The sequence below is a fragment of the Crinia signifera genome, chromosome 11, assembly GCF_055691185.1.
Source record: "Crinia signifera chromosome 11, ASM5569118v1, whole genome shotgun sequence".
Taxonomy (NCBI): domain Eukaryota; kingdom Metazoa; phylum Chordata; class Amphibia; order Anura; family Myobatrachidae; genus Crinia; species Crinia signifera.
Window position 1 is genome coordinate 28,835,418 of NC_139227.1, and position 25,561 is coordinate 28,860,978.

General features: G+C 46.2%; 1 protein-coding gene across 2 annotated transcripts in view; it reads right to left on the reverse strand.

The window, feature by feature from the left end:
* The window catches only part of CDH15 (cadherin 15), a 52,015-nt gene that overhangs the window by 1,237 nt on the left and 25,217 nt on the right, over positions 1-25,561 (reverse strand). For both annotated transcript variants that reach the window (XM_083165201.1, XM_083165200.1), the window contains exons 2-12: positions 25,143-25,313; positions 23,218-23,373; positions 22,989-23,133; positions 12,810-12,970; positions 12,589-12,717; positions 12,206-12,391; positions 11,239-11,492; positions 9,812-9,954; positions 9,411-9,647; positions 8,184-8,423; positions 5-141 (exon numbers count right to left, since the gene is read on the reverse strand). In XM_083165201.1, the coding sequence (XP_083021327.1) occupies positions 5-141; positions 8,184-8,423; positions 9,411-9,647; positions 9,812-9,954; positions 11,239-11,492; positions 12,206-12,391; positions 12,589-12,717; positions 12,810-12,970; positions 22,989-23,133; positions 23,218-23,373; positions 25,143-25,226 (1,872 nt within the window). In that variant the 5' untranslated portion in view covers positions 25,227-25,313. The remainder of the gene's footprint in view (positions 1-4; positions 142-8,183; positions 8,424-9,410; positions 9,648-9,811; positions 9,955-11,238; positions 11,493-12,205; positions 12,392-12,588; positions 12,718-12,809; positions 12,971-22,988; positions 23,134-23,217; positions 23,374-25,142; positions 25,314-25,561) is intronic.

The window sequence follows — 25,561 nt, forward strand, 5'->3', positions numbered from 1 at the left end:
GTACCTGGTCCTCTTCTCCTCCTCCCTGCTCATTGTAGTTGAATATATTGTCTCGTACATCGTCCTCAGACTCGGAGAGCAAACCCTTGTGTGCAGGATGACCGGAGGTACAACGAAACAGGAGCAGCAACAGAGCCAGCACTGCAAGAACCAATGGGGAAATGTCAGAGTGCTGCAACGTCAGCCATGAGAACAGCAGCTGAGGCAAATGTTACGGTTTCTTTAATGGAACTGGCTGGGTGGCTTCATGGCTATGCCTCACTAATCCTACTGCTCCAAGGGAGAGCTTATGTTCACCGACCACTGGCAGCCAGGAGCAATGAGGCAGGGCAAGAGTCAAGGTGACCTGGAGAGTAAGAGGTCTCAGTATTATAAAAGAACCTGTGTTTGTTCTGCTAACAATTGTAAAATGTGACCATGTATTCATGTGATCTGCTCTGTGCCCAGTTCATGCCCCCTCCTTATATTATACAGGCTGCATTACCACGCAGCACCCACTGTCACCACTCTGGAAGAGATGAGAGAGCTACAAAAAACTTATGTGGGAGGTGAAATGTAAGAAATTATGGTTTTCCCTGATATTTATTACTGCTCCTAACAAATGACAGCAGATATAGGACACGGTCTAAATAGTGTTATAACCTCACAATTTGGAGTTTATATTTCTCTGTTCTATTTGCTTGGAATCTCCTTTGTACATAGCTTCACTGTAATTATCCAAAGGTTGAGAGAACGTCTCTGGCCTCTGTCACACTACGCACAATGATATTCCATATGGAAACGTGACGTTACTGCATACCACCCAACATGACCCTCTCCAGGAGGGACAGAATACTCTATTCTCTTAATTTATGATTCCCATCACCTGTGTAGAAACACCTTTCTTATCCATTAACCCAGTGGTAGCCAACTCCAGTCCTCGAGTTACCAACAGTTCACATTTTCCAGACAACCTAGCTGCTGCACTCGTTACTCACTAAGACATTTTAAAAGATCCACAGGTGGAGCTAATTACTTCACTTCTGTCAGGAGATCTGGAAAACATTAACTGTTGGTAGCTCTCGGACTGGAGTTGGCTACCCCAGCATTAACCTGTTTAAAACAGGTGATGGCAATCATACATTAAGAGGAAAGTCCATATACAGAGCATTGTGTCCCTCCTGGAGAGGGTCATGTTGGGAGGGAAGCGGTACATCTGTCAGAACAGACTTAGGTCTACAGTCATTAGGTCGACTGTCCCTAAGGTCGAAATGACTTAAGTTCGACATGGGCCAAGGTCTACATGGTTTTAGGTCGACAGTCATTAGGTCGACATGAGTTTTTCACTGTTTTTGACCCGAATGTCGACACAGTCGACATGGACACAGTTGGAGTCGAACCGCAGCCGCTCGCAATGCTTCGGGCACGGTGCCTCGCTGTGCTCGGCACACTATTTTATTCTCCCACCATGCCCTAGTGGATGGTAGGGCATGAAATACCGCCTGTCGGCACGTCGGCTCAAAAAACTGTGAAAAACTCATGTCGACCTAATGACTGTCGACCTAAAACCATGTCGACATTAAGTCATGTCAACCTTGGGGACAGTCGACCTTCCGGGGTCGACCTAATGACTGTCGACCTAAGTCTGGTCTGACAGATGACCGTTTCCCGTTGGGAGGTATGTTACTGTGGCTTGTGTGACCGGCTGCTGCATCCTGGCAAACTGGTGAAGGCTTGTATTGGTTTGGAACCTTGCTTTCAAGACTAGTGGAAAGTAAAGTTTGGCAAGCAGAAGAGCTACAAAGTTATATGGTTCTAAAGGTTATGTGTAAGTAACACATTCAATATTAGCATAGCTTTACATCCTATTATCTGACATTATCCTACAGTACATAGGAAAATAAGACCATGAGTCACTGGGGGAACTCTATGCATGCTTATAGGGTAGGGCCTGAAGGCATAGTAGGTGCATTGTGTTGCATTGAACCCCCTCCCCCAATGCATGTATAAATGACTGCCTTATATATAGATGCCAGCAGGGACATTTAATTGAAGTCATGTCTGGTCGTTGTGGACTGTATTAGGGTCACACAGCAGGAATGACGCCCTGCCATTCACAGCTGACTGTCTCGCATTGATACGGTAGGGGAAGCCTGTCAGGCAGTGGCGTAACTACCATAGGTGCAGGGGGTGCGGCTGCTATGGGGCCCGAGAGGTCTGTGGGGCCCGCCGCCCCCCTGCACCAAGTCAGGCTGCTCCTGTTCCAGAACAGAACGCAGGCAGGTCAAAGTAGATGAAGCGGTGATGACCGCTGCGGTGTGCTGTCCACGGGAGGAAGCAAGAACCTCCCAGCACTGACCTGAAAACACCGCACCAGCTGATTGGGGGAGGACCGGACGACAACGATCTGCTTTTTCTCCCCCGTTTGCCGGCTTTTGCATCGACGCAGACGGCTGCGCTCCGCTGCTGAGTCCTGGCTTGTGCTGCAGAGCGTGGGGCTGCTGGCCGGCACCAACCTAATGTTGTTCTGTGCACTGTGCAGGCAGGGAATAACGCTCATTGCTGCCTGCGCAGGTGAGTGCACCATTGGTAGAGTTTATGTCGGTATGTGCAGGGCAGGAGGCAGAGGGTACTGGACACAGTGTGCAGGGGGGAAGAAGGTATTGAAATACTGTGTATTCAGAGAAGGGGTGAATGCTGTGTTGTCTATGCTGTGCCCTTCATATTATGTGAGTGTGTGTCACTATTTTAACTGTCCTATATTCTTCTGTCCTGACTCCTGAATGTTTACTGTGCCCTCCCATGTAGAAACCTAACCCCCCCCCACACACGTCCTGCCGGCTGCCACTAAAACCTTGCAGCATGGATGTTCCTATACCCTATCTATATCATCACTTTGTCCCGAGCGCATATATATATATATATATATATATATATTCCAGAGAGTTCCGCACCTATCGCACAAGAGTCACCACGGTGGTGCTCACTCCAAGGATAAAAATATCCAAACAATAAAGAACAAAAGAAGATGGCACTCACCAATCGCTGAATGAAATTTGAAGAGAAGACAATTTATTTATGCTTACATGACAGGGCTAACGTTTCGGTCTTACACAGACCTTTGTCAAAGCCAAGTAGTATAGAGAGCAGGTCCTTCCACCATGAACTTGTTCATGGTGGAAGGACCTGCTCTCTATACTACTTGGCTTTGACAAAGGTCTGTGTAAGACCGAAACGTTAGCCCTGTCATGTAAGCATAAATAAATTGTCTTCTCTTCAAATTTCATTCAGCGATTGGTGAGTGCCCTCTTCTTTTGTTCTTTATATATATATATATATATAGACAAATGAGCAGCGTCACTCCAAAGGGCTTGAGTAAATGGTTTTAATTCAGCATACTAGGTCGACACGTCCAGGTCGACGTTTCAATGCAACAGCATTTTTATCAAAGACAGCGTGTGACCGATGTAAACATCTGAATTAAAACCATTTACTCAAGCCCTTTGGAGTGACGCTGCTCATTTGTCCTTATCCTCATTCTCGCGGAAGGCACCCAAAGGCGATTTATTATACCCTGATTGGAGTGAGTGCCGGTTCACAGCCTACGTACATATATATATATATAGGGGGGGGCCCTTCTTAGAATTTTGCTATGGGGCCCACAAAGGTCTAGTTACGCCTCTGCTGTCAGGGTTTCTAAAACAGGAAAATGCAGCGCTCAGCCACTGCCCTATGATACGCTAAGGCTCACGTCCGTCTCCGCACATGGATAATCAGCTCTTCTGCAACAGTTACTCCATTGTAGCCAGTTATAATCAGCCAGGAAATATCAGTCCAGACAAAGGTCTTCCCTAGAAATATGGCACGTTGGCATGGCTCAGATGTGTGTAAATGCCTTGGTACTGCCATGCTAAACCCTCCATATGTAGGAATGGAGGGGGCAGACTGTTACAGTACAGGGAATGTGATCAGATTAATTCACATACAGTGACAGATATGCACATTGTTATCTATAGCTTTCCACTTTAGAAATGTTGTGAAACTACAAGTTCCAGCAAGTGTGTTAAGTTGCACAACCACATGTGGTCTAACTTGCCTTAAATTATAATGAAAAGGCTGAATAGTAATGACTGAGGGGTAGATGTATGAAGCAGTGATAAGGAAGGATAAGTGATATTGCCCCTTATTCAGATCTGATCGCAGTACAAATTTGTTTGGAAAATGGGCAAAACCATGTGCACTGCAGGTGGGGCAGATGTAACATCTGCAGAGAGTTAGATTTGTGTGAGTTATTTTGTTTCTGTGCAGGGTAAACACTGGCTGCATTATTTTTACACTGCAATATAGATTTCAGTTTCAACACACCACACCCAAATTTAACTCTCTCTGCACATGTTACATCTGCCCCACCTGCAGTGCACATGGTTTTGCCCATTTTCCAAACAAATTTGTACTGCGATCAGATCTGAATAAGGGCCATTGTGCCTGGTACTTTATCACCGGCCAATCAGCTCCTGACTTTTCAGGCTGTGTTTTTAAAAAGGGACAGTTAGGAGCTGATTGGCCGGTGCTAAAGTACCAGGCACTTTATCACTTCTCCTCCCTTATCCACTGCTTCATACATCTACCCCTCAGTTCCTGTGGTTCTGGTATATTAGAGCTACATGTCTAGGTCTACAGCAGGGATGGGGAACATTCGGCCCTCCAGCTGTTGTAGAACTACACATCCCAGAATGCTTTGCTACAGTTTTAGCATGGCCAAGTAGCAAAACTGTAGCAGGGCATGCTGAGATGTGTAGTTCAGCAACAGCTGGAGGGGCGAATGTTCATCATCCCTGCTGTAGACCTAGACATGTAGCTCTAATATACCAGAACCACAGGAACTGAGGGGTAGGTGTATGAAGCAGTGGATAAGGGAGGAGAAGTGATAAAGTTCCTGGTCACAAGGTCAACAGGGTTAAAAGGTTTACAGTCAAAAGGTTGACATGCGTCATTCCTGGTTTTTTTTTTTATGAGAGGTCAACATGGACACTGTCTGCTCAGAATTTTGTAAAGAAAAAAATGCATGCCGACCTTTAGACCCGGTCAACATTTAGACTGTTGACCAATAATGGTCAACCTTATGACTGTCGACCTAGTGTGAATCTATGATCCGTCCGGATACCAGTTCCTGTAAGGGGCCCTGTTGCCTGCAGCTAGGTGACCTGTGACATCACTGGGGTCTTCCTGCCCCTGATTCAGCCCTGTTTGCTAGGCTTCGTATACTCGCAGCAGCAGGTCAGAACGTCTCCCCTCGGTAGCATGCGAGGGGACGTGTATGAGAACATTATTCTATGGTCGTCGACCATCAAATGTTATTTCTTCCCTTCGGAAAGAAATCGGTCTAAACTTACTTTTATTTCTGCTGCTGATTGACAAAAACGGGGCGGGTGTGTCATGTGAGGTCATGTGATGTCAGCCGCCTGCCCCGAGCAGGCATCGATCCACCAGCGTTCCCAGGGGAACACCCAGCGGTTTTATGGGGACACCCTTGAACATTCCCCTGCAGCTGCCCAGGATACTCGCTGAAAGTGTTTGCACATAATCGCCCATGTGCAGACCCCTCACCATCAAAATAGTCTCCTCTATATGAGGTACTGTTCCCCAGTCATCAGACAGGCCGCTCTCTCATGTACCGCTCAGGTTGCATAGATTCTGCCAACCCAGTGTGAGTAGAGGATGTCAGGTGTGATACAGAACTTTGTATTTGTTGACTAGCTGCCCATGTTCTTGTATACATTTTATGTGTGTGTGTGTGTGTATGAAATTGTACTAGTTATATGAACACTACACTGGCAGTGTAACCTTCAATGTCTCACAATAAAATATATTTAATATAACTATCACTACTACTGTTTTCGAATGGCAAGCGTAATATTGCAGTAAATAATTGGGAATAAGGGACAACAAGGGGAAGTTTGGTGTCCTGGCACTGCACATGGGTATACCTCCCAATAGTCCCAAATCATCCTGATACAGGGGGAGTGGGTGGGTGGTTCCTTATTCCCGGGAGATGGCTTCTGCAACTTTGAGAAGTGGAATGGGAAAGACACACCTGCACCAGTATGGGGATCTTATATCCTTGGCAGAACCAGGTCATCCATTATCTCAGTGGACGCTAAGAGGCTTGGATTACTCTGCCCCAGTGGTTCTCCACCTTGGTCCTCAGGACCCTACACAGTTCCTGTTTTGCAGGCCTCCTGTGGATCTGTGTAATGACAGTTAGTGGCACACAGTGCTCCTGCCAGGTGACCTGGAAAACGTGGCCTGTGTGGGGTGCAGAGGACCATGTTTGAGAACCACTGCTCTAACCCATTTGTGTGTGTGTGGTTTTGTGATAAAGCAGTGGGGTTGTGGCGGCCCAAGTCTACAATCTTCTCTAGATCTCCAGCTCTGATATATAGGGGACAATGGCTATAGAAGTGCAGTGTAGCAGTTGGTGCACTTATAGAACTCCCTCTAAACGTACAACTTGTAGTGATCGGAATCTCCATGCCGGAAGCATCATTTCCCAAGGCAAGTGCCATCTGCTCACCGGGTATTTATGGAGAAGGTGAAGTGCAGGGAAATACGGGAGCAGCTGTGTGACTGAGGACCAGCAGCCGCACTCATCCAGCTGCCGTGCTCATCCACGGGGTCACCATAGAAGGGGAAAATTAACTGTGGTTCCTCCCCAATGTTAGTGGATTATTCAAAGTATAGTAGTGTAGTGGATTCTAGGTGTATCATGGAGGAACGTATAGCGATGTGATGGATTCTAGCTGTATCGTGGGAGAACGTATAGCGGCACAGTGGATTCTAGATGTAACGTGGGATAACGTATAGCAGCGCGGTGGATTCTAGGTGTATTGTGGGAGAACGTACAGGGGCGCGGTGGATTCTAGGTGTATCGCGGGAGAATGTATAGCGGTGCACTGGATTCTAGGTGTATTGCGGGAGAATGTATAGCAGTGTGAAGGATTCTAGGTGTATCGTGGGAGAACGTATAGCGGCGCGGTGGATTCTAGGTGTATTGCGGGAGAACGTACAGGGGCGCGGTGGATTCTAGGTGTATCGCGGGAGAACGTATAGCGGCACACTGGATTCTAGGTGTATTGCGGGAGAATGTATAGCAGTGTGGAGGATTCTAGGTGTATCGTGGGAGAATGTATAGCGGCGCGGTGGATTCTAGGTGTATTGCGGGAGAACGTAAAGCGGCTCGGTGGATTCTAGATGTATGGCAGGAGAACGTACAGGGGCGCAGTGGATTCTAGGTGTATCGCGGGAGAACGTATAGCGGCGCAGTGGATTCTAGGTGTGTCGCTGGAGAACGTATAGCGGCACACTGGATTCTAGGTGTATTGCGGGAGAATGTATAGCAGTGTGGAGGATTCTAGGTGTATCGTGGGAGAATGTATAGCGGCGCGGTGGATTCTAGATGTAACGTGGGATAACGTATAGCAGCGCGGTGGATTCTAGGTGTATTGTGGGAGAACGTATAGCGGCGCATTGGATTTTAGGTGTGTCGCTGGAGAACGTATAGCGGCACACTGGATTCTAGGTGTATTGCGGGAGAATGTATAGCAGCGCGGTGGATTCTAGGTGTATTGTGGGAGAACGTATAGCAGTGTGGAGGATTCTAGGTGTATCACAGGAAGGAGGAGTATGACGTTATTTATTTTATGCAATTTAGTCCAACTTCAATCAATCATAAAATATTGGGCAAGATGTACTAAGCCTTGAAAAGTGATAATTGGAGTGAGCTAAAGTACTGTCCAATCAGCTCCTATCTGCCATGTTACAGACTAGGGGGCAGATGTACTAAGTCTTAAAAAGATATAAACGTGAGGGTGATAAACGTCCATCCAGTCAGATCCTAACTGTCATATTTTAAAACCTATGCCAGGACAGTTAGGAGCTGATTAGCTGTGCATTTATCTCCTGTGTATGTATCTCTCTCTTTTTTCTGCCTGTGTGTAAAAAATGACAGTTAGGACCTGGCTGGCTGGTACTTTATCTTCGACCACTTTATCGCTTTCCAAGGCTTTGTATAAAGGTTATAGGGCCAGATATACTACGCCTATCATTTTGGATATATGAGAACATGTACAACCTACTTTTTAACACGATATTGTGACAGCCCATGTTCACAAAGCTCAGGATGCAACAACTTTATCTAAACTCACCCAACAAGAGGGCCACGCTGCTAAGGATGATGATGAGGGCACTCAGGCTGATCCCGGCTCCAGAGCTGAAGAGAGCGGCTGCGCTGCCACTACAGATGCCCGCCGTGTCACAGCGACACACCGTCACGTTCAGCACATGCAGCTGCGCCAGGGGAGGGTCGCCGGAGTCTGACACCAGCAAGGGCAGGATGTAAACCCCTTCTCGCACCTCGCTCAGTAGTTCCAGCATTGCGTGGGTACCTGGGGAGAGGAGGACACGACTCAGGTGCTGAAGCAAAATTACCTTGCAGAACTCAATGTTCTAGTGCGCTGACCTTTGAAGTGGCAGATGTCCTGCCAACTCCAGTTATAAATCACTCCAGAAATATTCACTCTGTAAACTTTAAGGTTTCTAGTGAGGAAGTTAAGATTAGGCCACCCTGAAATCTAAAGGCCCACCATACACTTATCCGATGCTGGACAATTTTGCCCGATTCTGAGCTGAGAAATCGGCCCAAATGGGATGTGTTTGACACCTCATCTGATCACCGCAAGCCTCACTATCATCCGCTGCAGCTCATCACCCGCCCCACTGCAGCTCCCTGGTTACATGTAAAAAATGGCACATCAAGTGCCAAATTGTATGTGAGCCTCCCGGCGAGTCACTTGTTGTTAGGACAAGTCGTCCTAATGAATGGGGGCCTTTACATGTCATTCCCAGATTAAGGGGGTGATTCTGGTTGGTTTGCAAAAGCAAGCTTGTTCTTTACAAAACCACATGCACCTGCAGGTGGGGCAGATGTAACATGCAGAGAGTTAGATTTGGATGAGTTTTTTTGTTTCTGTGCAGGGTAAATACTCACTGCTTTATTTTTACACCGCAATTTAGATTTCAGTTTGAACACATCCCACCCAAATGTAACTCTCTCTGAACATGTTACATCTGCCCCACCTGTGGTGCACATGATTTATCCATTAAAGAAGGAGTTTGATTTTGCAAACCAACCTGAATCACCCCCTAAATGTGTATTTTCCTGAATTTAAAAGGACTTATCAATCAAAAAATCTAATAAAGAAGCCTTAGTAGCTGCAAGACATGCACCCAGCAACTAATAGTATTAGTTTTACTATAAAACCACCGGTCATTTTTTCTGCAGAAATGGTAAAAATAATATTTAAATAGAATACACAGGGGTGTGAATACTTTTGCTAGGTAGTATATCGGCGCTCCATACATTTGTTTCTTACCATTGACATCACTGACGCTCCAGTTCTGCGTCCGCACTGTGGAAGACTGATCCAGCTGGAAGTGGAAGGGGTAGGATTGGGGGGGCATGTCTTCGTCCGTGGCACTCAGCAGGATTCCGTGGCCATGGTGCGGACTGCTACATATCTCCCCGGTATGCTGCTGTAGCAGGGGGGCGTGGTCATTCAGTTCCAGCACTTCCACGGATAGCGTCCCGGTAGCGCTCAGTGACGGTATGGCTGCAAGGCGGGAACATTATGGATGCCTGATAAATCACATGTAGCTGGGCAGTGTGGGAAATAATGACAACAATGGGGGAACAACTGTGCAGGATTCGGTGACACGTAACCATAACAACCATAATGCAACTTCGGGTGTGTTTATGCCTAGTTCCAGTGCATACCATTGTCGCTGGCAGCGATCAGCGCTGTGTACCACCCTCCCTGTAGATATGGTGACTTCCGGTCCATGCTGAATCTGGTGCCAATCTGCCCAGTCTGTGCATCTAACAGAAGCCAGTTTGCCGGGTCGGAAATAAGCGAGTATCTGGAAGATAGGAATTACCATGAAGAGGACAAACACCCCAAAGGCATGTGACCAACTGGAGTTTAAAGGCTACATCACAACATGAATCATTGCAAACAAATAATGTAATGGGAGACCATTATTATTATTATTATTAAGATCTCTGGCGTTGCATGCAAAAGCTTGGCTGCAGAACATGACTCCAGATGGCGATTGTCAAATCAACCAGTATATCTCTGTCTTCCAGAAATGGAGATGAAAGGGGTTGTGATATCTCAGAGCGAGGAGGACTCTAGGGGCCTGATTTGGGGGTGGTGGTAATGCATCCGTGATCGCAGCCACTTTCAGTAAATCTCGGGCTTCTCTTTCGGTACCAGCTCTGCTCCATGGTCTGTGCAGTTGCGATGGAATCAAACCTTGGTTGCAACATCAACATTTGCAGTAGCCTCGAGTCTACTCCATCTATTCTCACACCCACCTAGACATAACACGTCCATGAAATAACCGTTTTGCGTTCATTTTGTGACACCTCGCCATCTCTACAGCAAAATTCCAAGGGATCGCAAACCCCTTCTCCAGAGTTTGCGATTGCACACGCAATTTGGTTCATGCATGCACAGTAAGAGGCTTTCCCGGACCTTTCGTGCTTGAGCGGTAGCAAAATATCACTCAACTGCCCCAAAAAAAACACAGACTCTGTGTTCGTCTCTGAATTAGTAATTTGCATTTGTCATTTCAATATCGGGTTCTAAGATAGTCCATAATACGTCCAAGGCTAATTGATAATGATACATGTGGATTGGCCTCTCTTGACCAAATAATTTTATTTGGCACACAGAAGAAAGCACATAGTCACATTGGCCAGGATGTACCTGTGTGACTACTGGCAGCTGGCATACACACATGGAAACGCCTTGGTAAATAAGGATGCTACACATTATACAGATACAGAAAGCAAATGGTTTCACCAAGGTGAACTAATAACATCTCGGCAAGAGCAGGGCCATGTATAGAACTGCTGGACTGACCTAGGTGTTTTAAACTATGACTAGAACAAGAGGAGACGTCTGTGGAAGTTGCAGGATGGCCAGCATAGGTGTGACAGGAATTTCAGTAACCAAGTCAACTCAATGTTCTACTGTCTCATGAGTAGCTTTGGCTATGGTAAGACCAGTCTGGAACACCAAGTACAACAGTGGGTAGAAACATTACATAAACTATTTGCTCCGTTACCATTCTAGCCTAACCAACTAGGGGAATTAATAAATGAAGAAACGTCATTGATAAATGGTGGAAATGTCTCACCGGATCTCCTGGACGAGACTGATATCTGGATCTATTGCTGTATAAGCACCTATGACACTTCCCGGGATAATCCTCTCTTTCACTCTCACCACCATGGGGTTCTCCGAGAAGACTGGTGGTTCATTTAAGTTCTTCACAATGACCTTGACCATTGTTTGGGAGCGGAATGTGTGTGGGACCGAGGCGATGAGCTGGACTTCGTTCTGAGCAGTCACTGTCAAGTTATGTATGCCCTTTGTTTCGTGGTCTAATGGCTTGAAGATACAAAGTAGAAGACCGTTATTACTGAGCTTTGATGCACAGGACTTTCTAGAGCTTTGTTGTACTGCATGCAAGGAAAACATCTCTGGTTCTACTGCGTGCAATGAAAACATCTCTGGTTCTACTGCGTGCAATGAAAACATCTCTGGTTCTACGGCATACAAGGAAAACATTTCTGGTTCTACTGCATGCAAGAAAAACATCTCTGGTTCTACTGTATCCAGGGCTATTTTTCAGCAGGCTCCAGCAGGAACTGAGGCCCTTATTCTAGTTCACTCTTTCTGACAAAATATTTCTTAGATGGACAAAACCATGTGCACTGCAGATGAGGCAGGTGTTACTTGTGCAGAGATAATTAGATTTGGGTGGGGTTTTACACCTGCCCCACCTGTGCAGTGCACATGGTTTTGTCCATCTAAGAAATATTTTGTCAGAAAGAGTGAACTAGAATAAGGGCTTCAGTTCCTGCTGGAGCCTGCTGAAAAATAGCCCTGACTGTATAATTTATTATTATTAAGACACCACAAAATTCTGCAGCACTGGACAGTTGGTAGAATAATTTGTAAATAAAAATAAATTATTTAATAACCCTGTGACTGATCTATTAGGGGTATTCTTCAAATGTTGTGATCATATTGTACTCTGTGTGTCCTTAAGTATGAAAAGTTTAATTAAAGAACACTCCCAGTGTACACCTTGTGGTTACCTTGACAACTGAAAGAATTCCCTCATTGGTCTGGGGTTCTGTACGAATTGAGAATGCACCCTGGGGGTCTCCACTGATGATAGCATATTGCACTAACCAATTGGGAGAGCCACGGAGGTCTCGGTCTGTTACGCTCACTCTCCCAATATCCAAACCACTGCTCTGCTCCGGCACTTCCATGAGGAACTAAAACCACATAAAAGATATTAATAAATAAGATTCATATAGAAAAATGAAATAGTATAACCTGCAGCCGTCCTAAACATACATGGGAGATGACGGAACAGCACCTCCAGGCACAGCTCATAAAATAGGCCCACCCACTTCCATGCAGTAAGCAAGATTAAAATACAATAAGACAAACTGACAACCACAAATGGTACCTCGTCTTGTGTAAACTCAGGTGGGTTATCATTGAGGTCACCAATGGCGATAACTGCTCTGGCTGTGCTGGCTAGGCCTTTCCCCAGCATATCTGCCACCTGGACAGTAAGGTTGTACAATCCCACCACCTGTATGTATGAAAACATGTATATGTGTTAAGTTCCAATAAGCTAATCACTAGTAACTCCACTGTGGAAGCAGAATCTGGACGGCTTATTACCTCTCTGTCCAGCCCGACTTGGACAGTCCTGATTTCACCCGTGTCCTGGTTAATGCTGAATTTTTCTGGTTTCTCTTGTTCAATGATGGAATATTTCAGCTGAGCGTTGTCTGTGTTTGTGTCATCCGCATCTGTGGCTATCACCTTCATAACCAGGGTTCCTGGGGAATGTCAGGCGCACCATTATTACAGCATCTACTAAGTTCCACCCCTATCCCCTTCATAACCAGGGTTCCTGGGGAATGTCAAATCCACCATTATTACAGCATCTACTAAGTTCCACCCCTATCACCTTCATAACCAGAGTTCCTGGGGAATGTCAAATGCACCATTATTACAGCATCTACTAAGTTCCTCCATTATCACCTTCATAACCAGGGATCCTGGGTAATGTCAGACGCACCATTATTACAGCATCTACTAAGTTCCACCCCTATCACCTTCATAACCAGGGATCCTTAGGAATGTCAGGCGCACCATTATTACAGCATCTACTAAGTTCCTCCATTATCACCTTCATAACCAGGGATCCTGGGTAATGTCAGGCGCACCATTATTACAGCATCTACTTAGTTCCTCCCCTATCACCTTCATAACCAGGGATCCTTAGGAATGTCAGACACACTGTTATTACAGCATCTACTAAGTTCCTCCCCTATCACCTTCATAACCAGGGATCCTTAGGAATGTCAGGCGCACCATTATTACAGCATCTACTAAGTTCCACCCCTATCCCCTTCATAACCAGGGTTCCTGGGGAATGTCAAATCCACCATTATTACAGCATCTACTAAGTTCCACCCCTATCACCTTCATAACCAGAGTTCCTGGGGAATGTCAAATGCACCATTATTACAGCATCTACTAAGTTCCTCCATTATCACCTTCATAACCAGGGATCCTGGGTAATGTCAGACGCACCATTATTACAGCATCTACTAAGTTCCACCCCTATCACCTTCATAACCAGGGATCCTTAGGAATGTCAGGCGCACCATTATTACAGCATCTACTAAGTTCCTCGATTATCACCTTCATAACCAGGGATCCTGGGTAATGTCAGGCGCACCATTATTACAGCATCTACTTAGTTCCTCCCCTATCACCTTCATAACCAGGGATCCTTAGGAATGTCAGACACACTGTTATTACAGCATCTACTAAGTTCCACCCCTATCACCTTCATAACCAGGGATCCCGGGGAATGTCAGGCGCACCATTATTACAGCATCTACTAAGTTCCTCCATTATCACCTTCATAACCAGGGATCCTGGGTAATGTCAGGCGCACCATTATTACAGCATCTACTAAGTTCCTCCATTATCACCTTCATAACCAGGGATCCTGGGTAATGTCAGGTGCACCATTATTACAGCATCTACTAAGTTCCACCCCTATCACCTTCATAACCAGGGATCCTGGGGAATGTCAGACGCACCGTTATTACACCATCTACTAAGTTCCACCCCTATCACCTTCATAACCAGGGATCCTGGGGAATGTCAGACACACCATTATTACAGCATCTACTAAGTTCCACCCCTATCACCTTCATAACCAGGGTTCCTGGGGAATGTCAAATGCACCATTATTACAGCATCTACTAAATTCCACCCCTATCACCTTCATAACCAGGGTTCCTGGGAAAGTCAAATGCACCTTTATTACAGCATCTACCAAGTTCCACCCCTATCACCTTCACAACCAGGGATCCTGGGGAATGTCAGGCGCATATTGGACAAAAAGAGAAAAGAGACTGCTCAGGGGGGAACGCACTAAAGAAATAGAGTCATAAAAAATAAATTTTAATATATCATTGTTAATAATCCCACAATTAGCTTAAGTGGGAATGCAGCGAAAAATAGAAGTTAAAATATTAGACATACTCACATATACACACAATGTGCACAAAAAGGCAAGAAATAAGTGCTTTAAAAATGACACTTGAATCCTGTCCAAAATTATGCTTACAGGATAATAGCCAGAGATGTGGTGTTATTGATCAGAGAAATATGTATACCCGTTCAGTGGTTATTTAATCTCCAATTGAAAAAATACCAATTTCAATTTCAACCTTTCTATAACTATACTGCCACCTTCTGGTAAATTAATGATTGGTATGAATTGTTCAGGGACCTCTCTCACTAAGGTCCTCTGATACACTATCCTTTTAGCACCATCTAGTGGTGATTTTCAGGATATTATTTCGGACTTAGTATGGTGCAAAGGTTTTTTTGATTTTATTGGGAACACAGAATGGCATAGTTATAACATTGTATTTGGGTTGAACATTTGAAAGAAAGAGGAGAAGAAACCATGTAATAATAGGAACATCAGTTACTGGGGGTTTTTCTATGATCAGGATCAAAGTGCTCGAATGAGTGTAATAGGCTGTAAACCGGAGTTGTAATTATCTCCTTTGGTTTTTATACAGCAGTTCAGGCACATTTACAAGGCATCTGCTACCTACTTCATCTAAGGTGTTGGTATTTAAACACTTAGATGGTCTGATAGCGCCTTTGATAAACCAACATCACTTAATATACATTGTTAGGCTAGTAAGCATATTTAGACAGGTATAAACCGACACTAGTGTTTCGCTGGCTAGTTCAGCTTTTTCAAGGCCAACCTGAGTGTCCCAGCTGATCGCTATTTATTGATATCACCCCACCAATAATAAGTCTGGATTGCCATCATGTGGGTATATGGGCCAATCGCCGCTGCGCCTGGGTATCCAGACATCTCCCCCCCCCCCCCCCCCCCCGTCTGACGTATGTGTCAGTTCAGCTGTGAGCATTAGATCGTGTGTGCAATGTTTACGTCACGTGGTCGGCGCCCCGCCCCACGTGACCAGCGTCTCGCGTCATCTGATCTGCGCGATCATTGGAGTCACATGATCCTCCAATATTGTCTGGCTCCCATGTTGTGCGTCACTGCGCACATGATCCTCCCTTAACCAATCCTGGAGGTCGCAATGACAAACCAGGAAGTCAATACATGAATTTAGCACGGAGCCCCAACCCTGTAGCGAGCATGGCACATAACTCTTAGTATATTTTGATATTTAAAACTTATTTATATTAATGTGCGGTGTTGCATCTTAACTTTATATCTATTAGGTAGTCCAAGGCAAGTCTTGATGGCTTGGTAGTGTTGCCCTATCAAGAAGCAACATTATGTTGGCTATGAAGTGTATAAATCATCCATTATTTTTATTATAGGTCTAAGCAAACTGGGCAATAAAACAATAAAAATAAAAGTGATAACAGTGACAAGGATCAGATTAAATATTTCTGATCTGATGGTCATCACCTAGTGATGGTAATGATCAGTGAACAGTGGATTCGTGATCGATGGTGACATGATCAATTGTGAATTTGTGAATTCAGTGTCAGGGTTGGGTGAATGTATTTTATTGGGTGTGTAAATTACTGTGATATTGGAGTGATATTTGGTGATAAATAATATCTAAATAACTAGGTGATTCATCGCGCTCTACGGGCGCTCTTCACACCGGCGTAAGGGGCTACGCCCCTTAATTTGTGAACATTTGTATTGTGAGAAATATGGTTAGAATTGTATGAAAGATGCCTGTATTGCAGCTTCTGGCAGTGGGTGAGGGTCCAGCGTGGCAGCACAGGAGTACCGGACGGTGGCCCTGAGTCAGTGTCTCCTCCTACTGGGTGGGAGTTAGGGTGCATGAGAGCAGGAGGCTGGGATATGAGGCATGATAGGGGTATGTGGGCAACACAGCGTCAGCGATTACCCAGTGGTGGAAGTTACGGTTCAGGAGAGCAGGAAGCTGGGTAGTGATAGGGGTGTGTGGGCATACGGGGGACTAAAGAGGGTGGTGGACACTGTGCAGCTTCTGCCAGTGGGTGAGGGTCCAGCGTGGCAGCACAGAAATACAGGAGTCAGTGTCTCCTCCGACTGGGTGGGAGTTAGGGTGCATGAGAGCAGGAGGCTGGGCGGTAAAGCATGATAGGGGAATGTGGGCAACACAGGGTGAGCGGGTCTCCACTGGCGGAAGTTACGGGGCAGGAGAACAGGAGGCAGGGCAGTGTCCTCCCACATTGATGGCAAAAGTATTCAACATCGGCCATAAACCATCGATTATTTGAAAATCATTGATGGTCGATGGGCATCCCTAGAACTGGAGGAGGGTGGGGGACAGTATGCAGCTCCCGGCAGTGGGTGAGCGTCTCCTCCCACTGGGAGGGAGTGAGCGTGCATGAGAGCAGGAGGCTGTATAATAGTGGTATGTGGCAAGACATTGATAAAAGTTGTGGCGCTGGTGCAGAGAGCAGTGGGGAAACCTGCAGTGCGGCAGCCAGGGCCGGATTTCCCACCTAGGGGCGGTACCTGCTTGTGGTGGTACAGGATCCCCCATTGTCACGGGGGTACGTGAAATGCGGGAGCGGGGGCCGCGGTGGTCCGCTGGGGGGTGGAATTGCCGGAAGGGGGTCTGGGGGGTCTGCAAATTGCGGGAGGGGGGGTGGTGTGTGGGGATCCGCGGTTAGCGGGAGGGGGTCCGCAAATCGTGGGCAGGGGCGCGGGGGGGCTTGAATCGTGGGAAGGGGGGTCCGCAAATTGCGGGAGGGGGGTTGTCGGGGTTAGTGAATTGCGGGAGGGGGGGGTTGCGGAGGTCCGTGAATTGCGGGAGGGGCGCGTGGGGTGCCGTGAGTCAAGGGGGGGTGGTGCGGGGGTCCGTGAATCACGGGAGGGGTCATGAATCGCAGGAGTGGGGGGTTGCCGTGAATTGCATGAGGGGGGCGTGAATCAAGGGAGGGTGGGCGCAGGGGGGTGGTGCGGGGGTCCGTGAATCGCGGGAGGGGGCATGAATCGCGGGAGGGGGGGTCGTGGGGGGTTCCGAATCGCAGGAAGGGGGGTATGGGGTGTGCCGTGAATTGCGTGAGGGGGGCATGAATCGCGGGAGGGGGGGTCCCCGAATGTGTGAATTACGGGGCGGTGGCAAATCGCGAGAGGTGCCGAGGGAGCCCGCAAATCGCGGGAGGGGGGCGCTACGGGGGGTTTCGTGAATCGCGGGAGGGGGGGTCGTGGGGGGTTGCGATTCGCAGGAAGGGGGGTGTGGGGGGTGCCGTGAAGTGCGTGAGGGGGGCATGAATCGCGGGAGGTGGGGTCCCCGAATGTGTGAATTAGGGGGCGGTCGCAAATTGCGAGAAGTGCCGAGAGGGCCCGCAAATCGCGGGAGGGGGCGCTACGGGGGGTTCCGTGAATCGCGGGAGGGGGCGGTGCGAATTGCGGGAGGGGGGTCGCAAATCACAGTAGGGGGGGTGTGCCGTGAATCGCGGGAGGGGGGGCCGCGGGGGGCCCTTTTAATGCCGGGAGGGGGGGTCGCAGGGGTCCGGCGAATCGCGGGAGGGGAGGATGCAGGGGTTCTGCGAATCGCGGGAGGGGGCTCGCGGGAGGGGTCGCTGGGGTCCCGCGATTTGCAGGAGGGTCGCGGGGTCCCGCGTTTCGCGGGAGGGGGTGGTCGCGGAGGTCCAGCGAATCGCGGGAGGGGGTGGTCGGGTCTGGGACGGATATTAGACAGCACTTACATCGACAGCCATTACATCGACACCATTAGTTCGACAGCTCAATAGGTCGACATGTTTTTAGGTCGACACTGCCATTAGGTCGACAGAGTCTATGTCGACAGTCAAAAGGTCGACATGGTTTTTTTTCACTGTTTTTTTGGCCGAAATGTCGACACAGTCGACACAGTCGACATGGACACAGTTTGAAGTGTACCGCAGCCGCTCGCTATGCTTCGGGCACGGTGCCTCGCTGCGCTCGGCACACTATTTTATTCTCCCACCACGCCCTATTGGATAGTAGGGCATGAAATACCGCCTGTCGGCACATGTCGGCTCAATAAACAGTGAAAAAACCCATGTCGACCTTTTGACTGTCGACATAGACACTGTCGACCTAATGGCAGTGTCGACCTAAAAACAGGTCGACCTAATGAGCTGTCGACCTAATGAGCTGTCAACCTAATGAGCTGTCAACATAATGACATGTCGACCTAATGGTATGTCGACCTAAAACCATGTCGACCTATTGAGCTGTCGAACTAATGGTGTCGATGTAATGGCTGTCTATGTAAGTGCTGTCTAACAATAGTCCGGATACCGGGGGGGTCGCGGGGGTCCCGCGAATCGCGGGAGGGGGGGTTCGCGGGGGTCCCGCGAATCACGGGAGGGGGGGTCGCGGGGGTCCCGCAACTGGCGGGGGTCCCGCAACTGGCGGGAGGGTGGAAAGCGGGGGTCCCGCGAATCGCGGGAGGGGGGTGCGGGGTCCCGCGAATGGCGGGGGGGGGGTCACGGGGGTCACGCAAATCGCGGGAGGGGGGGTCGCAGGGGTCCCGCGAATCGCGGGAGGGGGGGTCGCGGGGGTCCCGCGAATCGCAGGAGGGGGGGCGCGGGGGTCAAGAGGGTGGAACGTCAGACACATGAAAGTGAAACTGTTCTACACAGGAACGTTCTCCACAGGGGTTGAGTGACAGATCTGGCTAAATACCTGTTATGGTGGTGCTATGACCTAAGGAGTCATTTATATATATGGTGTAACTTCATTTGCCAACATTAAATAATAATATTGTCCTGAATATTGTCTGATGCCCATAAAGAATAAATTTATGACTAAGGATAATGGTATGGATGACCAGACACTGTCAATCCATATTCGGTCTATTCAGGACAATATTATTATTTAATGTTGGCAAATGAAGTTACACCATATATATAAATGACTCCTTAGGTCATAGCACCACCATAACAGGTTTAAAATAATTCCCTTATCCAGGCATTTTACTATTCCTTTTCCCTCCTGGCACACATGTTTTCACCAATTTTTCTTTGTCCAATTATCACTTGTTGTGGTTTGGTTTTTATCACCCAGATTCCTTCCCTCCCTCACCTCATTATTTAGATATTATTTATCACCAAATATCACTCCAATATCACAGTAATTTACACACCCAATAAAATACATTCACCCAACCCTGACACTGAATTCACAAATTCACAATTGATCATGTCACCATCGATCACGAATCCACTGTTCACTGATCATTACCATCACTAGGTGATGACCATCAGATCAGAAATATTTAATCTGATCCTTGTCACTGTTATCACTTTTATTTTTATTGTTTTATTGCCTGGTTTGCTTAGACCTATAATAAAAATAATGGATGATTTATACACTTCATAGCCAACATAATGTTGCTTCTTGATAGGGCAACACTACCAAGCCATCAAGACTTGCCTTGGACTACCTAATAGATATAAAGTTAAGATGCAACACCGCACATTAATATAAATAGGTTTTAAATATCAAAATATACTAAGAGTTATGTGCCATGCTCGCTACAGGGTTGGGGCTCCGCGCTAAATTCATGTATTGACTTCCTGGTTTGTCATTGCGACCTCCAGGATTGGTTAAGGGAGGATCATGTGCGCAGTGACGCACAACATGGGAGCCAGACAATATTGGAGGATCATGTGACTCCAATGATCGTGCAGATCAGATGACGCGAGACGCTGGTCACGTGGGGCGGGGCGCCGACCACGTGACGTAAACATTGCACACACGATCTAATGCTCACAGCTGAACTGACACATACGTCAGACGGGGGGGGAGATGTCTGGATACCCAGGCGCAGCGGCGATTGGCCCATATACCCACATGATGGCAATCCAGACTTATTATTGGTGGGGTGATATCAATAAATAGCGATCAGCTGGGACACTCAGGTTGGCCTTGAAAAAGCTGAACTAGCCAGCGAAACACTAGTGTCGGTTTATACCTGTCTAAATATGCTTACTAGCCTAACAATGTATATTAAGTGATGTTGGTTTATCAAAGGCGCTATCAGACCATCTAAGTGTTTAAATACCAACACCTTAGATGAAGTAGGTAGCAGATGCCTTGTAAATGTGCCTGAACTGCTGTATAAAAACCAAAGGAGATAATTACAACTCCGGTTTACAGCCTATTACACTCATTCGAGCACTTTGATCCTGATCATAGAAAAACCCCCAGTAACTGATGTTCCTATTATTACATGGTTTCTTCTCCTCTTTCTTTCAAATGTTCAACCCAAATACAATGTTATAACTATGCCATTCTGTGTTCCCAATAAAATCAAAAAAACCTTTGCACCATACTAAGTCCGAAATAATATCCTGAAAATCACCACTAGATGGTGCTAAAAGGATAGTGTATCAGAGGACCTTAGTGAGAGAGGTCCCTGAACAATTCATACCAATCATTAATTTACCAGAAGGTGGCAGTATAGTTATAGAAAGGTTGAAATTGAAATTGGTATTTTTTCAATTGGAGATTAAATAACCACTGAACAGGGGTATACATATTTCTCTGATCAATAACACCACATCTCTGGCTATTATCCTGTAAGCATAATTTTGGACAGGATTCAAGTGTCATTTTTAAAGCACTTATTTCTTGCCTTTTTGTGCACATTGTGTGTATATGTGAGTATGTCTAATATTTTAACTTCTATTTTTCGCTGCATTCCCACTTAAGCTAATTGTGGGATTATTAACAATGATATATTAAAATTTATTTTTTATGACTCTATTTCTTTGGTGCGTTCCCCCCTGAGCAGTCTCTTTTCTCTTTTTGTCCAATATGCTACATGCCTGACTGCCGGGAACAGCACCCCCTCTAGTTCATATAAGAAAATTTGGGGCCTTTCCTAAAAAATATCTTTAATTCTGGTGTGCAGGAGGGCAACAGGCTTCCTAGTGGAGCCACAACATGCCACGAATGTCAGGCGCACCATTATTACGGCATCTACTAAGTTCCACCCCTATCACCTTCATAACCAGGGATCCTTAGGAATGTCAGACGCACTGTTATTACAGCATCTACTAAGTTCCACCCCTATCACCTTCATAACCAGGGATCCTTAGGAATGTCAGGCGCACCTTTATTACAGCATCTACTAAGTTCCACCCCTATCACCTTCATAACCAGGGTTCCTGGGGAATGTCAGGTGCACCATTATTACAGCATCTACTAAGTTCCACCCCTATCACCTTCATAACCAGGGATCCTGGGGAATGTCAGGTGCACCATTATTACAGCATCTACTAAGTTCCTCCCCTATCACCTTCATAACCAGGGATCCTGGGGAATGTCAGGTGCACCATTATTACAGCATCTACTAAGTTCCACCCCTATCACCTTCATAACCAGGGATCCTGGGGAATGTCAGGTGCACCATTATTACAGCATCTACTAAGTTCCTCCATTATCACCTTCATAACCAGGGATCCCGGGGATTGTCAGACGCACCGTTATTACACCATCTACTAAGTTCCACCCCTATCACCTTCATAACCAGCCAGCTTAATAAGAGTGCTGGCTCATAAAAGACTGGTTTATAAAAGACATAGGTGCGTTAATTAGCATATATGACAGAAGTAGTGAAAAAGCAACTACATTATAGAATACTTGTAATAGGATACGTTAAGGCAAAGCTTGCATACCTCCTCTTACACACAGAGAGCCTGATTCAGACCTGATCGCACTGCAGCAAATGTTTGGAGCCCCGCCGGAGTGAAATTGCTTAGCACGGCTTGTGAAAATAACGCAGACCTGTAAATAGCTGCAAATCCATTCCCAAGCCTCTCACTGTGGAATCATTTCCCAGTGTGCGCAGTCTGTGGGTAGCCCAGGACTTACTTGGTGGCTGCGATACAAACAGGCTGATCGGACCGGGAGAGGACATCACATGACTAGAACTAAAAATCCCGGGCACGTCTGTGTTTTCCCTTACACTCTCAGAATACGGACGCTTACCATCACCAAACACCGGCTATCTGTCAATCAGCTTGCTTTTATCACAGGAGGGCCCATGCATGCGTATTACAGGCAGCTGTGAGATCAGATCTGAATCAGGCCCAGTTATTTATTGGCCCATAACTTGTGTCTTAAACCTGATATCTCCTAAGCGTTGAGGATCAGAGAGGTGAGATAACTGCCGCATGTGACAGGTCAGCGCTTAATAAGACCCTTTGGTCTTCCTACAGGAAACCCCATGATATCTTATATCCAACACAGTGCATGACGTGAGCACCAGGTAATGACTTTTAGAGGGATCCCCAAATACAGACAGCTGCCAGCCTGTAGCCCCAAGTTACCAGGTATTGCATTCTCCAGCACGTATCCTTTGAACACGGTCTGTAAAAACACCGGGCGATTGTCATTTTGATCAAGAACGACGATCTGTAGATCAGTAGGGTCTTCAAGGGGGACGCCATCACTGTCCAGTGCAAACGCACAAAGCTGGGGAAGACAAGACAGGAGAAATGTTATTTGTCAGCGGGGTTCTCTAGCATTTCCAAGCATCAATATATAGGCCGACAGTACCTTAAAGCGCTCAGTCTGCTCCCGGTCCAGCACTGCGTTCAGATAGACAATTCCAGTCGTTTTATTGATTGCAAATATTCCTTTGGGTTCCTCATCGACACCTGGGCCCTTGATGCTGTATATAATGCTACCTAGGTGCTTCTTGTCTGATTTTATCTGGAAGAAGTTCACAAACAACGCGCTATTAAGAACTGTGGGCCTTATTCTGGTTCACTCTCAGAGTCAAATTCCTACTCAAATGGACAAAACCAAGTGCACTGCAGGTGGGGCAGATGTGACACGTGCAGAGAGAGTTAGATTTGGGTGAGTTATTTTGTTTCTGTGCAGGGAAAATACGGACTGCTTTAGTTTTACACTGCAATATGGATCTCACTTTGAATTAAAACCTCACCCAAATCTCTCTGCACAAGTTACATCTGCCCCACCTGCAGTGCAGCATGGTTTTGTCCATTTGAGATGGAATTTGCCTCTAAGAGTGAACCAGAATAAAGCCCACCATCACTCACATGTAACACCAGTTAGGTCCTATAGGTGGCAGCATCTACCATTGTGCAAGGAAACTTACACACTAATAGATTTTTATAGATAGACAGAATGTCCAGCACTCATTTTGGGATAATTTTACCATCTTCAGGATAATGTAACTGTTGATATTAAGCTGTGCCAGCATATTTAATCATAACAGGAGTGAATATTTATATATAACTTTAGTCTTTTGTTTATCGGATGTGCTTATCTTGTGGGTAGAACCCCACATGAGAGCACAGACTATTTCTGTTGGGTCTTATGGGTGCTGGATTTACAATATAGTTAGAAACATAGAATTTGACGGCAGAACCATTTGGCCCATCTAGTCTGCCCCTTTTTTATCCTTCAGGTAATCTCAACCCTTTTTAATCCTTATTTCTTTGGAAGGATATTCATATGCCTATCCCAAGCATGTTTAAATTGTTCTACTGTCTTAGCCTCTAACACCTCTGATGGGAGGCTATTCCACTTATCCACTACCCTTTCTGTGAAGTAATTTTTTCTAACATTTCCCCTGAACCTCCCTCCAGTTTCAGTGCATGTCCTCGTGTTCTATTACTTCTTTTCCTTTGAAGAAAATTTCCCACCTGTACTATGTTAAAACCCTTGATATATTTGAAGATTTCTATCATGTCCCCCCTTTCCCTTCCCTTCTAGTTGATCAGTAAGCACCAGTATTGGAGTCTCTTCTAGCAGATATTAGGGCATGGAATAAATCAATAAATCGTTTTTAAGATTTCAATTTTTCTTTTTTTTTTTTATGATTTTAAAAACCACAATATTTTGAACTTTTTTACCTTTCACTGGAACTAAACAAATGAAATATATACATTTTTTTAAACTATTATGAGTTTTCATGTTTTTTTTACTAGAATCTCGACGTAAATCGACATGGACACGTATCAGTAAACCTCACTGTGCTCGGGACACTATTATATTCTCCCTCCACACCCGAGTGGATGGTAGGGCATGAAATACCGCCTGTCGGCACCTAATGCTTGTGTCAACCTTCCAACATTAGCCATATTTCATGCGTCAACATAAGCCGTATTGTGGAGGGAATTCAAGTGTTTTGTGCCCAGGTGCCGACGCAACAATTCGAGTATTTCTCCGTTCAGGCTGTCGCAGCCACCTGCGCTAACATTACTGTTCTGCGGTTTCTTCACTGGAAATTAATAATAATATAAGTTATTATATACGACCCCGTTCTTCATTTCTTACCTACACTTACACCTTCTCATATTCAGAATAAGTCACCAATGCCATATTTGTGAAGAAATCGCTAGAACAATGGCACTGGTGGCCAACAAGTAAGATGGCCGCAGGAGGTGCCTCAGCAGCCACATTACCCAGACACGTATATATAATATCACACAAATGCCTCCTACGTTCCTCACCTGCACTACTTGTGAGGGGATGTTTCTTAAATTCTCTGAGACGGATATGGTTGGAATCACCCATGCTCTTTTAAACCTTTGCATCTTAGTGGCCAATAAATCTCGCTGTCGCCATGGATACAAAATGCGGACATCTTTCGCAAGTTCATCCTCTGATGTCACACCGATGACCTGTGGGAGAAGAAGGAGGTTAATAACTTTATTTGAACAGAACGCTGATACATAGAACAATGCATTTGGAAACGTCGCCATTTTTATGAACATTTTAGATTCCTTTTATCCATGAAGCAGGTTCAGTAGGTACATCCTTAAGTCTGTTGACTTATGCTATAATAACGATTCCATAACTCCTATGTGCATGACTTAGTCAAGTCAAGTGAAGCCAGGGTATGCCTATCAATTTCCAGTTGGTTTCCTTT